General features: G+C 46.3%; 2 protein-coding genes and 2 non-coding genes across 7 annotated transcripts in view; 2 read left to right on the plus strand and 2 right to left on the minus strand.

Annotated features, from left to right (window-relative positions):
• Ern1 (endoplasmic reticulum to nucleus signaling 1) overlaps nt 1-3,914 on the minus strand; it is a 95,041-nt gene extending 91,127 nt beyond the window's left edge. The window contains exon 1 of the mRNA XM_031350822.1: nt 3,723-3,914. Coding sequence (XP_031206682.1) covers nt 3,723-3,782 — 60 coding nt within the window. The 5' untranslated portion in view covers nt 3,783-3,914. The remainder of the gene's footprint in view (nt 1-3,722) is intronic.
• An 8,114-nt stretch (nt 3,915-12,028) lies between these two features.
• Nucleotides 12,029-12,098, plus strand: LOC116079414. Its single transcript, XR_004113967.1, has one exon. It is a non-coding gene; the product is annotated as a small nucleolar RNA SNORD104 (small nucleolar RNA).
• Nucleotides 12,099-12,286: 188 nt separating this feature from the next.
• Nucleotides 12,287-12,419, plus strand: LOC116079467. Its single transcript, XR_004114013.1, has one exon. It is a non-coding gene; the product is annotated as a small nucleolar RNA SNORA76 (small nucleolar RNA).
• A 455-nt stretch (nt 12,420-12,874) lies between these two features.
• Tex2 (testis expressed 2) overlaps nt 12,875-17,151 on the minus strand; it is a 115,194-nt gene continuing 110,917 nt past the window's right edge. For all 4 annotated transcript variants that reach the window (XM_031350668.1, XM_031350665.1, XM_031350667.1 and 1 more), the window contains one exon: nt 12,875-14,422. In XM_031350668.1, coding sequence (XP_031206528.1) covers nt 14,300-14,422 — 123 coding nt within the window. In that variant the 3' untranslated portion in view covers nt 12,875-14,299. The remainder of the gene's footprint in view (nt 14,423-17,151) is intronic.

A 17,151-nucleotide genomic window follows, 5' to 3' on the forward strand; every position in this document is an offset into this window, starting at 1 on the left:
CTCCCTGCCCTCAACCTAGGAAGGTGGATATGATATCAGACAGTGTGAGGAGCCTCGGCTCACTGGGTGGTTATTCCTGATCATGCTCTATCTTTGAACTTTGAAAAAAAAAAGAATTATTTACTTTTTATTATGTTTATTATTAAATGTTTGCCAACATGTATGTATATGTGTACCACATGTATACCTGGTGCCTGCAAAGGTTAGAACAGAGTGTTGGATCTCATGAAACTGGAATTACAGACTGTAGTTAGCCTCCATGTGGGTGCTGAGAAGCCAACTCAGGCCCTCTGTAAGGACAGTAAATGCTTTTCTTTTCTTTTCTTTTCTTTTTTAAATAAAGGACAACATTTAATTGGGGCTGGCTTACAGGTTCACAGGTTCACTCCATTATCAAGGAAGGAACATGGCAGCCATGGTGCAGGAGGAGCTGAGAGTTCTACATCTTCATCTGAAGGCTGCTGTGGAAGATTGTAAATGCTCTTTTTTGAGAGCAAGTCTTATATACAGTCCTGTAACACTATCTTGCTGAAGAACGCTGAGTGGGAAAACAAACAAACAAACAAGCCGGGCAGTGGTGGCGTCTGTCTTTAATCCCAGCACTTGGGAGGCAGACACAAACGGATTTCTGAGTTCGAGGCCAGCCTGGTCTACAGAGTGAGTTCCTGGACAGCCAGGGCTACAGAGAAACCCTGTCTCAGAAAAACAAAACAAAACAAAACAAAACAAAAATTAAAAAAAAAAAAGCTGAGTGGGCAGCTGAACTGATGAAACATACATATGCGCACAACTACAGTTTAATTTTACCAGCAACCATCCTGATAACATCAGCAATGAAGCATCTTACTCATAGCCACAGAACAAATAACTCCATGTCTCCTACCAGGATAATTCATTCAGGTGATAGCTATCAAGGAAAAGCGATAAACAAGGGCATTTCTGGTTGAGCTTTCTCTCTCCCAGGCACAGTGTGTTTCTTACATCTATAGTCCTTGGCTCTCGGAGACCAAATACCGACTAAATAAACTTGATATATCTTCACTGAGCTTTTTTTTTTTTTTTTTTTTTACAAACACATTTGGTCTCACATGCCGCCAATCTTGAAGTGGTGCCCATGTAAAATTAACCGACATTAGCTATAAAATAAGGAAAGAAAGGAAAAACTCTAGAATGTAATAACTTATTAAGCACATTCTGGATTGGCCAAAGCAGCCTCCAGTACTTACTAATAAGGATGTTACTGCATTTTGGATCTTGTAGCCTCGAATCTCAACTAATAATGAGCCAGTGTCTAGTTCAATTGAAAAACATACTCCTTGAAAATTACAGCACTGCCTCCAATGTACTAGCTACTTCATTAGTCAGAACAAAATAACCACAAAAGCACAACACTTAAAATGATGAAGGAAGCCAGGCGGTGGTGGCGCACGCCTTTAATCCCAGCACTTGGGAGGCAGAGGCAGGCGAATTTCTGAGTTCGAGGCCAGCCTGGTCTACAGAGTGAGTTCCAGGACAGCCAGGGCTACACAGAGAAACCCTGTCTCAAAAATACAAAAAAAAAAAAAAAAAAAAAAAAAAGAAGGAGTAAAAGGCACTTTGGCAGGGAGAGGAAGAGGACACACACCCCACCTTGTATGTGCAAGGTGCCTTCCCTTCCAAGCACTAGCTGCCCCCATTTCACGGATCAGGAGACAGAGTCCCTAAAAGTAAAATAACTTGCCTGAGGATACAGCTAGCAAGTTCTCAGTCAGAACTCAGGTCTATCTGATTTAACAGCTGCTGTGTTCTGCCCAGCATCATTGCTGCCCACTATAAAGTATGAATTCTGCTCTAACTTCCACTTCAAATCTCAAAATACTATCATACTATGTTTAGAGTTAAAAATCTTTATTAGAGGAAAATTCTAAACAGTAAAACCCAACCTTTCATCTAAAAAAGTTACAGTAAACCGGGCAGTGGTGGTGCACGCCTTTAATCCCAGCACTTGGGAGGCAGACACAAACGGATTTCTGAGTTCCAGACCAGGGATACACAGAGAAACCCTGTCTCGAAAAACCAAAAAAAAAAAAAAAAAAAAAAAAAAAAAAAAAAAAGTTACAATAAAACAACCTTTGGTAAGGGTCTGGAATTTTTTACATGAACTCTGACAAGTTTGGGTTTCTAAGCACAACTTGAAAATACATCAACTAAAGCTAAAGCTAAATTGTTCTTGGCTCCTTACCCTATGCTGCTGGGTGACAAAAACAGTAGAATCCAGCAACAGAAGAATAAATGCAAAGCTGTGCAGAAGGAGACCATGTCTACCTCAGCTGTGAAACTATGAAACGATCGATTTCCATATTAAACATTCAGTCATTCTGTTTATACTCGTTATCTGTGAGCAGATACCAGGCAACAATCAATCAACCCAAGGTGAAGTGTCCAAGTTCAAAACCTGGTCCTAGTTGTGAAAAGTACATCTTTTCTTTTTAATTAGAAGGAAGAAAAAAAAAACCACTTAGGTCTGCCATGAAGAAAATGCATATACATACATTTCCGTTTGGAAAAAACAAACAAACAAACAAACGAATTTGAAAAAGTAGATCTTCTTTAATACTTCAGTAGTTTCTAAATTCTAATTTGTTACTCTGGAAGCACAGACAATTATTTACCTACAAGGCATAAAAAAGTTCAAAGAGTTCGCCCAAGTTAACAACTCGGCTGGCCCGCGGGTCTCCACTCATGTCAGTCTTCCACCAGGACACCTGGTACATGATATGCCATATTAAAGGGAACACGGTACCTTCAAAGAGGCCATTAAATAGAACCAGTACAAGTGTACCATGCCCACATCCTGAACAGTGCATTAAAAAAAAATTTTAAAGCCCTCAGTTCTTCCAACCAGAAGGTGAAAATAGCCATGTCCACCTACAAAATGTCCTCATTAGCCAAGGTGTTCAAATCCTGAGTGGATAAAGAGTTAAATAAATATAAATATAAATATCTTCTCTAGATAAATAAGTAAATAATAAATGCGAAGACGTTTCTGACGGCCCCACACGTGAGACAGCTTTAAGTTTTGCAGTACAACTCTGGCTCACACACCGGGTCTTTAAAATGGTCCAATGCCCACAGCTTAACTTGTTTAATGAAGCCTTCACTGTCTAGCAAAAATACTGGTGGGAAGCCCCCTGTCTCAGAATACAAAGAAACCTTCAGGGCAGGTAAGCAGAACCCAGCGGTTGGGTAAAAACGCTGTACCCATTCCCGGCTTCAATCGCTCCCCAAAGTCTCATTTAAAAACAAACAAATAAGCAAGCAAAAAACAAAAAACAAAAAAAACAAAAAAACTTTCGAGCAAAGATTCAAAACTCCAGTCACCACCCGCCGCTTCCCCCGGCCAGCTTCGGGTGTCCTTCCGCGACCACCGCGTCAGAGCCGGCGCCCACCTGTGGAGACGGCGGAGCCGGTGGGCAGCGCGCCCAGCGCCCGGCCTTCGGGAGACAGCTCCGAGTCGCGCGCGTCCCGGACCCTGGAGCCGCGGTCTGCCTCGGCCTCGCTGGCCCGGGAGCGCGGCGCCTCGGGGTGTGTGTCCGGCCGCCTCAGCTCCCTCCGCCAAGCCGCCCGAGGCGCGGGGCCTCCGGCTGCTGCGGCCCGGCTCGAGCGCCAGCCCCCGCCACCGCGCGACTCTCCTCCGGCCGCCAGTCGGCCCGTCCCCGCACCGCACTCCCCTGGTTACTCACCCCGGGGCCGGGCGGCGATAGCAGCAGCGCCAGCAGAAGCAACAGCCACCGGGCCGGCATGGCGGGGACGTGGCCCTGACTCCGGGCCCCGCCGGCCGGTTCTGGGGACAGCGAGGACAGAGGGCTGGACGGGGGCGCCGCAACGACAGCGCGGCACCGGCGGAGGATCGGCGGACACGGAGCTGACTGGGCGGCGGCGACACCCCCATTCCCAGCCCTATAAGTGCCTTGTGCCTCGGCTTCTTCCGGTCGGGGCGGGCTAAAGGGCGGTCCCGGAGGCGGGGTCACTGCCTGGATGGGGAGGGGCCTAGGTTGTTTTGAGGGCGTGGTGAGAGCGGGAGGGCGGGGTTAGAGGCCGACGCGGTGCTAGCTTCTAGCTGCCTCCTATCTTGGGCGCCAGAAGCCCAAGACCAACTCTTGGCTTTGGGTGTTTGTGGACGCTGTGCTTCTAAATGGAGAAGCTTGTCCGCAAGCCAAGGCAAAATGGCATCTGTTACCCCACAGGAAGCCCCACTCGCCCGATGAAGGACCCGCGGCGTCGGACTTGGTCTGGAAGAAGGGAATGCCCACAGCCCTCCGTCTCCCTGCTGCCAGCCACCACTTACTAGGGTTGCCTAGGCGACCTCTAGAGCCAGGGTTGAGCTGCAGTCCTAGAGTTCACTGAGGAGGGTCCTCCAGCTGTGCCTCTTCGAAGGCCCCTTTCTTCCCTAGCCTTGCCCTCAGGAATTCCCCCCAAGTCATGGCCAGCAGCCATCCGTTCTTCTCGGATGAACCATAGCCAACTCATTCACCAAACATAAGGAAATCATGCAGGCTTCTTGTGTCACACGTGATTACGTGACCTTTGTAGATGTGGCCTGGTGAAGCTTAAGAGGACATGTGTCACAACTCTTTGGAAGGAGTGGGTGGGCTGAGGGGACTCCAAGGTCTATTTAAGGGTTGTGGGTTATTAATCAGAATTAATGAGCCCAACAAGTTGTTTGGTCACTGGGTCCCAAGCTGCCCTCCACTGAGTTGGAAGAGGGAGAATTTGTTTAAAATAGGAAAGACAAAACATTCAGCGCTCAAGGAAAAAGTAGCTTACTGTTCTAGTAGACAAAGGGAGTGGCTGGGAGTGTAGCTCCGTTGCTAGAGCACTTGCATAGCCTGTGTGAGGTGCTGGGCTGAATCTCCAACCCTCCTAAAACTGGGATGTGCTGTCCCACACCTGAAATCCCAGCACCCTGGGGTGTAGACAGGATCAGAAGTTCTAAGTAATCCTTGGCTACCTAGTGAGTTTGAAGCCAGCCCGGGTTTGTGTGGGGCCATGGGACAGGGAGAACAGGAAATATCTCTGTTTCCTCTGGCTTGCTCCTTTGACAGCCTGTGGGAATTTTCAGGGTTTTGAAGAGGAAAAGTTATCCAAAAAAAAAAAAAAAAAAAAACCAGCAAAAAACTAGGAATTGGGGTGGGATGGGCTAAGGGCCCAGTCTGTGTGTGTTTAGGGGCAACTCTATCCAACTGTAACAGACAGAACTACCCCCAGGAAGACCAATCCTAATCCCACCTCTTCCCCCACAACCTGGAGCACCTCTCGCCATGCTGCAGGAGCCAACACCAGCTTGTGAACGCAGCAGACACATTCTGAAGTGTTACCCACAAGTCTCAAGGCAAATAAGTTTGGGATTTGCAGAGAGAATGTGGAGGACTAGAAGCTCTGACATTCCTGAACATGGCGGCCCCGAGGAGTCATGGAGCTCGCCAGTGATGCAAGCTGACAACAGGACCTGTAAGTCCATGTGCTTGGGTTTTCAAATAAAGGAGCCTGGAGCCAGTGACATGACTCACACTCAGCAGATGACAACATGTGATAGGCAAACCTGAGTTCAGTCCTCCTATGAGGAGACTGGAAGTGAAAAAAGACTGGAGTGAAAGGAGAACACAATCGCCTGGAAGTTGACCTCTGACCTCTCATATATATTGTAACATATGCAAACCCACACTCATACTCACATGTCACACAGGAATAAACTTTTAAGTTTTTTTTTTTTTTAATTTGATTGGAAAAACTGCTTTGGGACTGGAGAGATAGTTTAGCTCTTAAGCATCTGCACTGTTTTCCCAGAGGACCCAAATTTAAGTCCCATCACCCACATCAGGTGACTCCAGGAACATCTAACACCCCTGGGCTCTGGGGGGTGGGGGAGGACATCTATACCCATAGACACACAGGCATGCATATAAATTAAAAATAAATAAAATTCTTCTTGCATATTTTCTCCAACACAATAAATCTGGGGGTGGGCCTGGGGATGATGGAAGAGCATGTTATACCAGCTTCTAGGAGGGAGAGGCACGAGAGGGTTAGTAGTTCAAGGCAACTTCAGCTCCATAGTGAGTTAAGGCCAGCCTCGGCTACAAGAAATACTACCTCAAAATGCAAAATGTAAAAAAGGTCTAAGAGGGGAACTTGCTGGGCTGGGACTCTCTGACAATTTCAAATGTCACAGTGACCCTGTAAAGGTAGCAGATGGAGCACAAAAGGAAGGGTGACCTCAATCTGACTCATAAATCAGTTTTAAACAAATTATCCTGAAACAAATAGAAGCCATTCAAGGAGCACGAAGCCAGGCAGGGCTATTTGCCTTGCAGGGAGCTGACGGAAACCCTTGGCTTTAATCCTGCTCCATGTTCTTAGAATTTCCCCTGTCCCACCAAGTTGTTCTTAGGAGTAACCAGCCTACACGCTCGTGCACTCGCCCCTTGACTGGCGTCTCAGACTAAAGGGCGCTGGCGTTTTACTTATGGTCGAGTGACTGGAATCTTGCTCCACGGTCACATGCAGAAAATGAAACATCTTCTTACTTCTGTTAAAGCAAAAGCTGGCATCACTGATAAATATAAAAACCAAAATATGCCAGGGCTTCTCTGAAATAGACAGTAATTCATCTTTCTGGAGTCTCATTAAATAATTCCCTTTTTAAAAGGTCAGGATGAGACGGCCCAGCAGGTAAAGGTGTCTACCTGCTGTCAAACCTGACCTCCTGAGTTCAATCCCCAGAATCCGTATGATGTGAAGAAAAAACTGATTCCCAAAGTTGTTCTCTGAGCTCCATATGTACACTCCACATGACATGCATGCCCACCCAAGTACATGTACACACAAATAAACATAATAATAAAAAAAAGTAAAGGTCAAGGTTATAGGCTTAATATAAAAAGCTGCTACATAAAAATACATCACACAGAGAGACACACAGACACACACATTCATATATGCATACATTAGATTCAAAAAAGACTGACAGAAGAATTAGGCATGGCTGCAGAGGTGAGAGGAAGTAAATTAACCAAATCTTATTTTTTCGTTTTTCTTAAAAAGAGCTTCTAAAAATGAAAAACAAAAAACAAAACAAACTTATTTCTAATACCTCTCGAGCTTCTTTTCCTCCTGATTCACACTATGTAGAGCAGAGTCTAGAAATCTGTGTATTTTACACTTCCCACAGGTGCCTGGAGGCAGCTGAGACCAAGCCAGCTGCAGATAGCCAAAGTTCAAATGCACAGGCGGGGAGGGAGTCCTTAGTGTTTGCTTTAGAAATGGCGCCATCTAGTGGACGTTATGACCTAGACCTGTAGGCTTTTTTTGTTTAGTTGTTCTATTTTCTTTTTATTTCATGTGCATTGGCATTTTGCCTGAATTGGCAGTTTGCGTGAATGTACGTCTGTGTGAGGTGTTAGATCCCCTGGAACTAGAGTTACAGACAGTTGTGAACTGCCATGTGGTTGCTGGAAATAGAACCCAAATACTCTGAAAGAGCAGCCAGTGCTCTTAAACTCTGAGCCATCTCTCCAGGCACCTGTTTTGTTTGTTTGGTTGGTTGATTGGTTGGTTTTGTTTTTCAAGACAGGGTTTCTCTGTGTAGCCTTGGCTGTCCTGGAACCCACTCTGTAGACCAGGCTGGCTTCAAACTCAAAGGCTTGAGCCACCATCGCCCAGCGACTTGGAGGTTTTAAATCTCATTTACAACTTAAAATTTTGAATTTATGATTGGCAAGTTGACTTGCACAGCCACTTACATTTTTTAAAACTACATTTACTTCTTGTGTGTGTGTGTGTGTGTGTGTGTGTAGTTCAGAAGACAACTTGGAGAAGCTGCTTCTCTTCACCCACTATGTGGGTCTCAGGGATCCAGCTCAAGTCCAGAGGCAATGCTGCAACCACCCTCACTAGCTGAACCATCTTATCAACCGTTCTGAAAAGGCTACTTTTTGAAAAAAACTTGCAAAAGGGAGGCCATTTCTGAAAGTGCACAAATGATAAATGATGTAAGAAATAAAATGATGTAAGAAAACAAATGTAAGCCAGGTAGTGGTGGCGCACGCCTTTGGTCCTAGCACTTGGGAGGCAGAGGCAGGCGGATTTTTGAGTTTGAGGCCAGCCTGGTCTACAGAGTGAGTTCCAGGACAGCCAGGGCTACACAGAGAAATCCTGTCTCAAAAAACCAACCAACCAACCAAACAAACGAACGAACAGTAAGCCCTTTCTAATGTAAGGTTTAAGAAAAACTCAAAAGCCGCTGTTACTGGGTGTAGTTTCATCTGTCGGCTCATCTTATGAGAGAAGAGGAATGAAGAAGATAGGTTATGACTCTTGTTCTCGGGCACTTCTGTTGCCACAAGGTGACACCCAGCATCCATACTATCATTACTGTATGTGCCTTGTTAAACTACAAATGCTTGCTCTCCCTCCTGCTCATCCCCTCCCCTTTCCCTCCTCCCACCCCTTCTTTCTTCTGTGTTGGGGATCGGTTCCCAAGCTAAGTATGGCAGGCAAATGCTCTCTCACTGAGCTATCTGGGGCACAAAGGTTCTGATGTGTCACGCACACTGCTACTCCTTGTTGTTTGCCCTTGTTTGGAAATGTGCAAACAGCTGCCGTTAGGGTCATCTTGTGCAACAGTTCTATCAGTTAGGTATTAATTAGACGCATTTTGTGGAGGATGCATTAAGCATGGGCAGAGTGGTGCATGCTTGTATTCCCAACATTGGAGTAGCCGAGGCTGGGAGTCTGAGACCAACCTTGACTACATAGATAAATTCGAGGCCACAGAACAAAACCAGAAGAGACACTAAAATCTAGAAAGGCAAAAAGCCCAGTAAGTAACATAACCAGGAAGAGGCAAAACCAGTTAGAGCTCCCAGATGGGGACGGCAAGGGCAAGATTCCTGGCTACCCTCAACTGCACTGCAAGACAGAGGCCAGTTTGGGCTATGAAACTCTACTTCCAAAACAACCAAATGGGCTGGAGAGATGGCTCAGCGGTTAAGAGCACTGACTGCTGCTCCGGAGGTCCTGAGTTGAATTCCCAGCAACCACACGGTGGCTTGCAACCATCTGTAATGGAATCTGATGCCTTCACCTATGGTTTCAGACAAGGCTCACAGTCAGCACGTGTTTGTATAAACTTGTAGCTGTTCCTAGGCGAAGGCTGTCCCACCTCCTCTTGGAGTTAGAACATAAAAAGGTAGCTACCAGCTGGCTGAGGACGTCAGCTAACCCCGGCTTCTTCCTCTAGGGGTAGCTCAGACTAATCCTAACCGGTTATTTGCTCTCTTGCTCCAGGGCTGTGCCATGGCGGGGCATTAGAATTTACTAGTGACCTCAGGTCCAACCCAGCACCAGTATGGATATGACCGTCCTCACAAGACAACCCCATGCCATCGCTGCCCAGTTCTCCTGATCCCCTGTGTGGCCTAATACCACAGAACTCTTTGGAAACTTCTCTTAGACAGCTCACAAGAGTCCTTCCTCTAGCAAAATCTCCAAGGAGGTCTGATTTCATCCTCTTTCCCCCTGGGCTATTGTTTCATTCCCAGCTGATCAAAATTTCTCGAACACATCCTCCTTGGACATGGTCATTTCCCAGCTTCCCTCCAGACTTCTTGCTCTTTTCCTTCCTGTGAAACTGTAGGCATCCACACACATGTGGCACCTCCCCCTCAACACACACATACACACACACACACACACACACACACACACACACACACACACACACACACACACACACACACACACACACACACACACACACACACACACACACACGCATAGAACAAATAATGTCTTTTTAAAAGGAATTAAACCTAGCTGGGTAGTGGTGGCGCACGCCTTTAGTCCCAGCACTTGGGAGGCAGAGGCAGGTGGATTTCTGAGTTCGAGGCCAGTCTGGTCTACAGAGTGAGTTCCAGGACAGCCAGGGTTACACAGAGAAACCCTGTCTCGAAAAATCAAAAAAAAGAAAGAAAGAAAGAAATACACACACAGAGAGAGAGAGAGAGAGAGAGAGAGAGAGAGAGAGAGAGAGAGAGAGAGAGAGAGAAAGAGAGAGAGAGACCTTGCTCTTATTCTCTTGCTCCCCACTCTCCGAATTCCCTTCCCGCCCCCCAAGTGACCACAGCCAGCCTCTACTTCTCTACTCTTCTCTCTGCCTCTACTACCCTCTTAGCTCCCCTTCCTGCCATGACAATAATCTCCTTAAAACCAAAAGAAAAAAGAAAAGAGAGACCTTGTCTCAAAGAAGATAATGGCATCTGAAATGGTTCTCTTTATCTGTGTGCTACAGCATGACCTTGTACACTCTCCCTCTTTGATATACCACTCCCTCCCACACAAATAAAAACAAGTAAAAAAGAGGTATATGGAATACTACTTGGCAATCAAAATAGATGTTGAATAGAACAAGATCTTTTCTCTTTTTCGAGACAGGGTTTCTCTGTGTAGGCCTGGCTGACCTGGAACTCACTCTGTAGACCAGGCTGGCCTCGAACTCAGAAATCCACCTGCCTCTGCCTCCCAAGTGCTGGGATTAAAGGTGTGTGCCACCACCGCCCAATAGAGTTTAAGAACTGTGCAGATGCATGCTGTCCATCCTCAGTGGGTGTGAGCAGGGAGGCATGGCACACCACCTGGAAGTCAGAGGGCCACTTAGCACAGTTCTCTTCCACTGTATGCCCTCTTGTGGTGTGTCTGAAGAGAGCAACTGTGTATCACATAAAATAAATAAACAAATCTTTAAAAAAAGAAAGAAAGGAAGGAAGGAAGGAAGAAAGGAAGGAAGGAAGGAAGGAAGGAAGGAAGGAAGGAAGACAAACTAAGGCAGGTGTGGTGGCACACACCTTTAATCCCAGCACTTGGGAGGCAGAGGCAGGCGAATTTCTGAGTTCGAGGCCAGCCTGCAGAGTGAGTTCCAGGACAGCCAGGGCTACACAGAGAAACCCTGTCTCAAAAAAACAAAACAAACAAACAAAAAAAAAACAAAAACAAAACAAACAAACAAAAAGATTACTGTATTTTGTCAAATAGCATTTGGTTGCATAGACAACAAATTTTTTTCTTGTATTTGCCCATTAAAGAGCCTTTGCATGTTCTCAGTTGTGGCGTACTGCTTTTAAATAATGTGCTATTTACAGTTATGCATGAGGTTTTATATGTGCACAGGTCTTAATTTCCCTTGAGTAAATTCCCAGGTATTAATAGGTCACCTGGCAAGCAGATTTTTACAAGAAGTTAGTTGTTCAACTGCTTTTCCAAAAATGGTTAGCTCATTCTATTCCCAAACACAACTGGGTGCAAAGCTCTGCATCCTCACCAGCTTACAAGACACACCCTTCCAACCACGCACACGATATACAGAATAAAGATCTTAAACTCGGCGTTTAAGCCTTTCAAGTGTTGGAAATACAGATGAGTCATGAAGCCAGGCCGAGGACGGATAATCTCAAACTGAGAACCAGAAAGGTCCTCGTCACCAAATCAGGATTCGTTCACATATATAGTCTATGCTCCTACCGCTGCGGATCCTTTGAACCAAAGAGGCACTTGGGTTCATTTCCCCACCCTCAATCGGGCTGCTGGGACAGAATGTTTCACATGCGTCACGTTTTTATTTGTCTGGTTCTGCTTACTGCTAAGGGACCCGATAATCGTCCCCATCTTGAGTATAGGGGGATCCCCCCCACGCCCCGGAAAAAGCGAGAAGCTCGCAACTCACAGGTGCGTCCCAGCTCTATGGTTGGCGGACCCACCTACACCGTGGAGGACTCAGAAAGCTCGACGAATGAGCCCGTCGCTCACGTGCACGTGACAAGAAAACTGGTTTCCTACTCGTCAGTATGGCTGAAGCCCGCCCAACAACTTCCGGACGCTTTCTTTAAGTTAAGGCCACGCTCCCGGCCCGGCCTCTTAGCGACTGGGAGATCGGTAAGGTAATGTGTTTGAGTGGGCAGAGAGTCCGCACCATTTGTGTTGTGCTGGGGGGCCGGCGATGATGACACTCCATACAAAGCACGCGTTAGACTGCTGATCCGGGTGATGCGAATCGGAGTCTGAGCCGACTGCGCCAGCTGCGGGAGGTGGCGGGCCCAGCCGACTTCGTACCCTCATCCTTCGCTTCTTTTTCAGGTCTACCCTGCGCAGGACAGTAGACAGCGTGGACTTCCACAGCCTTCCCTCTCCAAGCCTCTGAATAAAGTGTTTGAACAACACCGCTGGTGTCTGTGTGTCTGTCACTGTCGCCGACGCGCTGCCTTTGAGCCCCCGGCGCACCTTCTCGTGGTGCCGGGGGTTAAGCTGCGGCGCCATAGCACATTGCTGGCGCATAACTGGGGCCGCCTGCCCTTCGCCGGCGGCCCTTTTAACCGCTAGCTACAGGCTCAGACCAGCCTACTACGCGACTCTTTGGAAGTACAGGGCAGATGGTATGCTTAGGCCTAGGTTTGAGAGTAATCTAGGCCCGAGTGACCCTTGCTCAAATAGGTCCTATCCTTTGTCCTAACCCGAGTGTGGGAAGTACTGGAGATGTCGGCCTACGGAATCGGCCCCGAATTTGTAAACCCTGGAAATGTATGGATGACTATAGCACACGGGGGTTGGGGCGACTGAAGCCTTAAAGTGGGAGCTGGTAGTTAAGTCTCCTAGGGGAGTAGAAGGACACTAGGGTCAGAGTGCTTCGGATAGGCCAGAGGTTGGGCCTGCAGCTCTGGGTGGGGTAGAGCGTTCCCGCCTCAACATTGCTGGAGGCTAGCAAGGGTGGCTAAAGCTAGCCTGGTGAGAGTCTCAGTGAACAGGTCCAGTGGGCTTCTCTAAAAAAAAAAAACATGCTTGTCTGGTGTTTGACATGAGATTTATTTTGTGAAACAATGCAAGCCATTGTAAGTTCCCATATTTTAAGCTCTGCAGGGTGCAATCTCTGTGCCAATATCTAGTCTTGCCTTACTGCAGAGAAAGACCAGTGAACAAGACGTGGACTCTTGACGGGCAAGTGAGAGAAATTAAAGCAGTACACTGACTGGAATGGTCAAATAATTTGTCATGTTTTAATGGGATGATTAAAATAAAGGCTCAAATAAGTTTTCAATATATTAATTTCTTAAAAGTCATCTTCAAGCAAGGTGCTGTTTAAGAAAAAAAAAGCTTTGTCCACAGATATTATCAGAAGTTACCCAAGGTAATTTTGACATTGGATGCAGCTTTAAACAAAAAAACTAGTAGGTCTTCTCAAAGCAAATTATACAATTAGAGGCCCCAAATTTGTAAACTAAACATTCTGACACAAATGCACAAACTTAAGTTGGCAACATTAAAGAAAGGTCACAAGTGCATGTGTAGATGTAGTGCTTGCCACTGAGCAGAGAAAGGGAAGTCCATTTGGCCATCAGAGAAGGGGATTGCCCACAAACCTCCCAAACAGGTTAGATAAACAATCCTACAGCATACAGAAAAACCAGAACATGGGCTCCCGCTTTTCTGCCCCGCCCCATCAGTACCAGGGAGGGACAATCAGTCATTGTGTGCAGTGTTTTGACATTGTCACAGACGCTCATGTCTCTAGAAAAAATCAGGATTAGTTGGAAAGCAAGGTGATTGTACATCTTTGGGATGGTTTGATCTCATGGCTTTGCCTGATGTTCACATGAAGCCCGCTGTTCCCGCCCCCAGTGAAAGTGTGGGTGTTTATGTTCTATGGCTACTTGCTTCCAAAATGCACAATTTAATATGAAAAAAGTTGCTATGCCAATTTTATCACCAATTAAATGGCTCACAAAACCATACTCCACACAGGTTACCACAGTGACACTCTCCACGTGTGGAGAGGGCGGAAGTCATGCGTACAAAGTGTAGAGTGGAAAAATGTTCCATTGTGAACCAGCTGCCTGAGGAAAAGCTTTGGAGGAGTCAAAAGGCAAGGGGAGGCCTTCCAGTTGTACAGCTTTGCTCTGAATGTGTTCATTTGCTGTCATAAAACCTGGTAGACTTTAAAAAAGAAAAGCCATGGTGTGAGTCACCTGTAACTCCAGCTCTACCATGACAGTTCTTCAAGTCTCCTTTGCCAGTCAAAGCTTTGCAACAGACAAACCAGATACAAGGAATGACACCTCATTGGAATGGGCCAGCAGGCAGAGGGCAGAAGCAGTCCTTTAAGAGACAGTGGCTGTGGCACCAGTAAAGGCCACCCCCACAGAACAGATGGCAGCCACAAATCCCACACCTTGAGCTAGGTCTCCTAATACTGGGAATGTCCTGTCTTCACCAATCACAGCTGGTCAGAGGCCTCCACAGGTGGCTCTTTCAAGAGGCAGGAAGTGGAGCGAGGGTCCATGGCCGAGTGCATTATAGGTATATAAACATCATCCATGTTTGGCATGACAAAGACTTTCTGTAGAGAGATATTAAAGGATAGCTATGTGTCAGTCCTTTCATATATGAAGTATTTTCCTATACATTTCAAACATGTTCTGTCATGCTGTCTCTGTGTGTGTCAACTCTAATTGCTTCCCACCTTACTTATTGAGACAAAAGTCTTTCAGTGAATTTAGAGCTAATTAATATGACTAGATTGGCTGGCCAGTGAGCTGGAATTTTATGTGGATGTTGAATATTTGAACTCAGATCCTCAGGCCTGTGCAGCATGCCAGCTCCTCCACTCTTGAACTTAAAAAGAGCCAAGGAGTTGTCAAGGTGGTACACACTTTTATTCCCAGCACTTGGGAAGCAGAAGCCCGCAGATCTCTATGCATTCAAAGCAAGCCTGATCTACAGGGTGAGTTTCAGAGCAGCCATGGCTGTTACACAGAGAAACCATGTCTGAAAAAAATCAAACAACAACAAAAAATAAAGAACCAATTAACCACACTAGAGCACAAATAAAGGAAGAACCTGGTGTGCCAGCTTTGAGGCAAGAGCCCTCAATTTCATATACAATGTATAGATGTATTAACTATGTAAGAAATGATCATCAACCTTAATGCAGGAGAACTGGCTTAGCAAATGCAGTATTTCAAAATCATGTCCATGATATATTTCAGGTGAATTCATTCTTTTAAATCTTACTACAGCCAGGTGGTGGTGGCGCACGCCTTTAGTCCCAGCACTTGGGAGGCAGAGGCAGGTGGATTTTTGAGTTCGAGGCCAGCCTGGTTTACAGAGTGAGTTCCAGGACAGCCAGGGCTACACAGAGAAACCCTGTCTCGAAAAGCAAAAAAAAAATCTTAGTACAAATGTAAGCTGAGTTTTTCACATCAAGGAAATCCTAATATGGTGACAGCACTAAGGATATTGAGCTGTACGTGCATGGTGATTGTTCTTTGGACACTGTTTATAACTGTGTGTGTGGATTCTGACAATGCATATGAGCTTCAGCAATACTCTTACCAGCGTGTAGGGCCCCCTGGTAGGAGCAGTGGTTAGCCTTCAGTTTCCAGCTGTCTCCAGGACCAGGCACCAATTAATCTCTGTCCTCTCTCTCCCTCCTTTGCTCCCTGTAGTCCAAGACTCCCCAAAAGGGTTACCCACCCAGATGATAACAGGACCCGGGGATGTAAGACAAATGAAAAGCCTGAAGGCATGAGGTTTTCCCCATAACTAGATTTAAAGTATTTTTCCATCTAGTGAAGATAGTAGGCCTTGTTGGAAACTAGTTATTAGTTATATTTAATCTCTAACTGTTAAATAGTAATAGTTTTTAAAAAGACAAAAAGCTAAGTGGCAGGAGGAAGGTTAAGCAGGTGCAGGTGCTGGATCCCGAGTCTAAGACCTAAGCTTAACCACCAGCACCCTCATAGTGGAAGAGAACTGGTGGCAGGTTGTCCTCTGACTCCCCCTACTACCCCCCCAACAAAACTTAAAGTGTGGCAACAACTCTTTCCTGGGAAGCATGAGGACCTGAGTTTGATTACTGGAAACCCTCGAGGCTGGGTAGCCCCAGTGCTGGGGACAGAGGCCATCAGACCCTGGGGCTCCGCACCCAGCTAGTCTAGACTTACCTGTCCAGTCCCAGGCCAATGAGAGACCCTGTGACAAAGTACAAGGTGGATAGTGCCTGAGGAATGACACATACCCCAAACTTAAAATATACCGATGATGACTGGCAGTGGTGGCGCATGCCATTAATCCCAGCACTTGGGAGGCAGAGGCAGGTGGATTTCTGAGTTCGAGGCCAGCCTGGTCTACAGAGTGAGTTCTAGGACAGCCAGGGCTACACAGAGAAACCCTGTCTAGAAAAACAAAACAAAACAAAACAAAACCAAAACCATATGTGTGTGTGTGTGTGTGTGTGTGTGTGTGTGTGTGTGTGTGTACAATGAAAAGGAATGCAAATATTCTTCAAAGAGGTAAAATTTGTGACTAAGTAAATACAGCATTTGCTAACCCATAAGTTTTGAGGTACTTTGTTTTTCTCAAAATTTTGAGACAGGATCTCTCCAGGATCCTGTCCTGGAACTCAGTATGCAGAGCAATCTGGCCTACCTTTGTCTCAAGTGTTGAGATTAAAGGTATTCACCCCCATGCCTAGCTTCCATAAAACTTCAAGACAGCCATGGTTCAAATATTGGATCAAGCCACTGTGGTGGGGTAGGATGGTTCAGTGGTAGTGATTCAGTGATAGAGTGCTTGCTTAGCATATGCAAGGCCCTGAGTTTGATTCCCATCACCACAACAAAGTAAAACAAAACAAAATCTGATCAAAATCTGAAAGAAATAGCTCATTCCAGGCCTGGGATACAGCTACTATCCTGGGTGGCAGAATGTAGCAAGCAGGTTTAGAGGGTGAACTCTGGTTTAGGTATCATTTAAGGTAGGCCTGAATGACTTTAGAATCCCAAGACAATTGTTGCTGGAATAGTTTCCTTGAATGTTAACTAAACAAACTTAGTAAGGCAGCAGAGTCAGGGAGCATCTTTCCTGCCCACCAGCTAGGTGCTGCTGGCTGCCCAGTTCCAATTTCATCCCCTGCAGGCTCACTGGTACAGGGCACACCATCCCCTGCAGGCTCACTAGTACAAGGTACCATCACCCTGCAGGCTCACTGGTACAGGGTACCATCATCCTGCAGGCTCACTGGTACAGGGCACCATCCCCTGCAGGCTCACTGGTACAGGGCACACC

Source organism: Mastomys coucha, unplaced genomic scaffold, assembly GCF_008632895.1.
Source record: "Mastomys coucha isolate ucsf_1 unplaced genomic scaffold, UCSF_Mcou_1 pScaffold5, whole genome shotgun sequence".
NCBI classification, from domain to species: Eukaryota; Metazoa; Chordata; class Mammalia; order Rodentia; family Muridae; genus Mastomys; species Mastomys coucha.